Below are 4392 nucleotides of genomic sequence, written 5' to 3'. Positions count from 1 at the left end.
GCCTCGAACTCAGAAATCCACCTGCCTCTGCCTCCCAAGTGCTGGGATTAAAGGCGTGCCAGAAAGTTTCTAAAAGTAACTTTTGAATAAGGAGTTTTCCTGACCAACTTGTCTCTGAAGCCCCCGCCTACTCACTAGTGAAGCCAGTAAGTAGTCTCGCCTCTCTCCCTCACTGCTGAAGAAATGTCTACTTTTTGGTGATACAAAAAGTCATCTAAACAAATTGCCTTTGCCAAAATAAGATTTTATTTTGAAAGACAGTAAGGGAGAAAGAAAGTGTTCAGGTGTAGATTCCAAACCAGCAACCATCTTTATCAAGGGAAGATGAATTCTTCAGTAAACTCTGATCTGACGTTAGCTCTCTGAGGAGGAGATCTTTTCCCATAAGCCATCTTTATTTTTTTTGTAGAGGAGAGCTTTATTTCCAGGAAACAGTATATTCTCTGGAGATGGAAATTTTTTTAAAAACATCAAGGTAGATCTAATATGTTCAACAAAGTGGGGAGGCTCTGCCAGAGGAGAAGTGGAAAGGTTCTGAAAAGACAAGATGGTAGACGTGAGATGGGCCAGGCTATACCTCTCATACAACATCACAGTAGCTTTGGGCTGTGTACACATTCACTGGGCTAGTTTCAGTGTGGTGCCTCTGTACACCTGGGGAAATACACACTTCATTGCCTACTTTGTCACCTGTATAAACAGCTGCCAGGACATTACTAATCCCCCACTGCCACAAAGGAAATAGAGACTGTAAATGACCACAGTCAGTCAGTCACTCTCACCCACTGAGGAGAAGCAGCTTTAGCTGGTCTAACCCTTTTCATTTACAGATGGGAACTAGGGTGCCGAGACTTAAGGTTTAGCCGACCTGTAAACTCTCACCTCTAGGATTTGCTTGTCATCTTGCTGCAACCAGAAATCCACATGTGGGAATGGCGTCCAGGAACACGGGCCTATTCGAAGTTGTTCTGTCTTTGCATCATAAATGCTAATCATCTAAAAGAACCATTTCCATGACAAGCTGTAAGGACACTACCCTACCACTGCTGTAGTCTAGTTCCAAGGTTGTCTGTCCCCTTAGCTGATAAGCTTTGCACATTGACCTCCCATAATATCACGGCTGCCACCACCAAATGCTTCCCTGTGCATTGCTGTGTTTACCTTTGACGACAAGCCTACAAGAAGACAACATGCGGCCCTTTCAAGGGGAAGCTGATGTGAGAAAAGTCTCAAGTCACATGTCCAGTGAGCACCAGCAGTGCAGCAAAGCCAGGTAGGTCTGACTAAAGCCTGTATTCCTCATGGCTACACAAAATACCATACCTCCTTATTACTACTCCAAGCAAGTAGTCATCATGCCACATAAAACAGTTCACAGTGCCCAAGCATGACAGCTCACACCTGCCATCCAACACTCAGGAGGCTGAGGCTGAACCAAAGTAAGATCACCTTGGGTTTCAGGACAGCTTGGATGCCAGAGTGAGGTCTTGTCTCACAAAAGGGATAAAAGAAAGATCTGGGTCTTTTGCTTTTGTTGCTGTTTGTCTGTCTTGTTTTTGAGTCAGGACTGACTGTGGTAGACCAGGCTGGCCTTAAAGATCTTCTTGCCTTAAACGTGTGCACTACCATACCTCACCTGGTTCTATGTTTTGCAGTAGGTCTCACATAGCTTGGGCTGGCCTTGACTCCCGCATGTGGGATCACAGGTGTGTACACCATCACAAGCAGCTCTGTAGAAGCTGATTGGCCAAAAGACCCATTCCTTGAATTCCCAAATCATGCAGTGGTAATTTTCAGCTTTGAGAAGGGTACTCAATATTCTAATTATTAACTAAATAACAAAAAGAATTCTAAAGTGAGTTCCAGGCCACCCTGGGCTACAGTGTGACCCTCTACATCAAAAAAAAAAAAAAAAAAGAAAGAAAGAAAGAAAGAAAAAAGAAAAGAAAAAAGAAAAAAAGAAAACAAACCACCACGCTGGTCATGGTAGTTGATAATCCATCACTTGGTGGAGGTTGATGCAGGAGATTTGCCACAGTTCCAAGACACCCTACCAAAACCATATCAAATGCAAATTTTTTAAAGATAAAATTAGGACTCCTGAAAATGGTTAAGAGACTGGCAAAACAAATGTCTTAACTCTGAACATTTTACTGAGATGTTAGCACTGCACAAACAAGCAGTTTTGAGCTTGCTGGGGCATGGGTTGCTGACACACACTTTAGACCAGGCGTCTGTGCCCTATGTCTTCAGTTGCTTTTGAGACAGAGTCAGGACCTCCCACTAAAGCTGAAACTACATATTCAGCAAGACTGGCTGGCTAGAAACCTCAGTCAGCCTGTCTGTCTCTCCCCAGTACTAGGACTGGAAGCAAGCACAACACACCCCGCTTCTTATGTCAGTGTTATGGATCATGTTTACGTAGCAAGCAAGTACTTGGCTAATGAGCCATCTCACCAGCTCCTATTTGGCTTGACATTCCAAGCTGGCCTTTACCTCACAGCAATCCACTTGTCTATCTCCTGAGTGTTTAGATTAAAACTATGTGCCACCATGTCAGGCTCATTCTGTGCATTTTAAATTCTTCTAGCTTCTACCAATTCTTCAGATGGGATGAATATTTAATTAAAAAGCATCCTAGAGACCAAGACACAATTATATACTTGTATAATCCCAGTCCTGGGAAATGTTGAGGCTGTTACATAACAAGCTCTTGTCTAAAAATAAAAGGACCCAGGCTAAAAAGTGCTTGGTGACAAAGCACTTACCCAGCACATGTGAGGTAGCATTTCGACTCCATCCTTAGCACTACTAAAAAAAGTAAAAAAATACAGTGCCCTAACGAAATTAACCTTTCAAACTGACTTAGTGACTTACTGACCTGCTCCTTGGTCGATTCGGTCCCTGCCGTCCTCTCTATGGGAAGAGGCTCCAGACTGGCTGTTACTGTCTTCCTATGTCTTCCAGGCAGAGAACTAGTATCTGGCACTTAAACCCTAAACTCACTTAGAACCTCTTAACTCTTGAGGAAGTAGGTTGGGTCCCTGGTAAGGAGGTAGCCATAACTTTTCTCAGGTCTAAAAACTTGATGCTCTTGCTTATCTATCCCACAAAAATAGGCTCCCACTCACCGGACCTCCTGCTAAAGCTCTCGCAGCACGCAGTTGCTCTTCTGGGCCACGATCTTGAAAGGAAGCTCTGTAAATCTCTGCAGTTTTAATGTTGACAGCTGCAAGGGACAAGGGAGTGACTCTAAATCGATAAAGATCCAAATCAGACTTTAAATTTCTACACATAAGAAGCAGAAACAGAAAGGAATAGGATGTGAGGAAAGGCTGACAACCTCTGCACCAGCACAGAGGGAGGGACAGCCCCAGACGCACTCTGGACTCTCGGGGCATGTGGGTTCAGAGGCTGCAAAGTGACAGAGAATAAAATAAGAAGTGCCTGTGTGCTCACCAACTAGCTAGCTAAACAAGGATACACCAAAAGCCCTTTGCAATTTGTTAGCCTCAGAACTGAAGAGAGGAGGACCCTAGGCTTCCTTACTTCATTCCCAGAATATATAGAGATCCAAATACCTCACACCTTCCCCATGAGCACTGGCTAGGAAAAGAAAAAAACAGACCCCCACTCATGTGACACCGGGTATGCATAACCTATGCTGTACATGGCATTAACAGCCTCATAGCTAAAAGGTTAACCAAGTTTGCCCAGGGTTTCCAAACCCATCAAATGACCTTTAGCCTAACACAGCCTGCTATACCCACCTGCAAACCATATACTCGGATACAAACTCTATACTTACCAATACCATAAATGATTGGAAAGTGATTTTCATTTTCTTCCCGGTCATTTAATTCTAAGAAACAAAGGAAAGTAGAAGCACTAAGCAGTTGTTCCTCATAAAGGAAAAGCTCAGTCAGTGCAGAGCCCTTGGTGGGCCGCTGGCCAGCCTTGCCCACCAGGAACACAGAGAAGCCTCTGACAGCCTGGAAACCAGACATCAGTGCCTCTGTGTAGAAGCAGCATGAACATCCAATTCAGCTGGGTAGGATTTGGTGGCGAGAAGTCTACCTAGTGATAAAGAGCAGTGGGGACAAGGCATCCAATAGGTGACAGTGTCTTCTGAGTGTCTTGTACAATTCCTATCCTGATGGGTATAGACAGGGCTGGAGAGATGGCTCAGTCGTTAAGAGCACTGACTGCTCTTCCAGAGGTCCTGAGTTCAATTCTGAGCAACCACATGGTAGCTCAAAACTATCTGTAATGGGATCTGAATACATCAATGGTGTACTCACATAAAAAAATAAATCTTACGCGAGCGGTGGTGGCGCACACCTTTAGTCCCAGCACTTGGGAGGCAGAGGCAGGCAGATTTCTGAGTTTGAG

The 4392-nt window shown here is 44.3% G+C and overlaps 1 protein-coding gene across 10 annotated transcripts in view; it reads right to left on the bottom strand.

The window, feature by feature from the left end:
- Positions 1-226: 226 nt before the first annotated feature.
- The window catches only part of Ntan1 (N-terminal asparagine amidase), a 14791-nt gene continuing 10625 nt past the window's right edge, over positions 227-4392 (bottom strand). For 8 of the 10 annotated variants that reach the window (XM_031363117.1, XM_031363116.1, XM_031363118.1 and 5 more), the window contains 4 exons: positions 3809-3862; positions 3132-3229; positions 883-996; positions 227-534 (listed from right to left, as the gene is read on the bottom strand). In XM_031363117.1, the coding sequence (XP_031218977.1) occupies positions 355-534; positions 883-996; positions 3132-3229; positions 3809-3862 (446 nt within the window). In that variant the 3' untranslated portion in view covers positions 227-354. The remainder of the gene's footprint in view (positions 535-882; positions 997-3131; positions 3230-3808; positions 3863-4392) is intronic. The other 2 variants (XM_031363113.1, XM_031363114.1) reach the window with 1 other exon arrangement.

The sequence above is a fragment of the Mastomys coucha genome, unplaced genomic scaffold (genome assembly GCF_008632895.1).
Source record: "Mastomys coucha isolate ucsf_1 unplaced genomic scaffold, UCSF_Mcou_1 pScaffold12, whole genome shotgun sequence".
Classification (NCBI taxonomy): domain Eukaryota; kingdom Metazoa; phylum Chordata; class Mammalia; order Rodentia; family Muridae; genus Mastomys; species Mastomys coucha.
The sequence above is the reverse complement of the archived record's forward strand: the minus strand, read 5'-3'. Positions and strand labels throughout refer to the sequence as shown.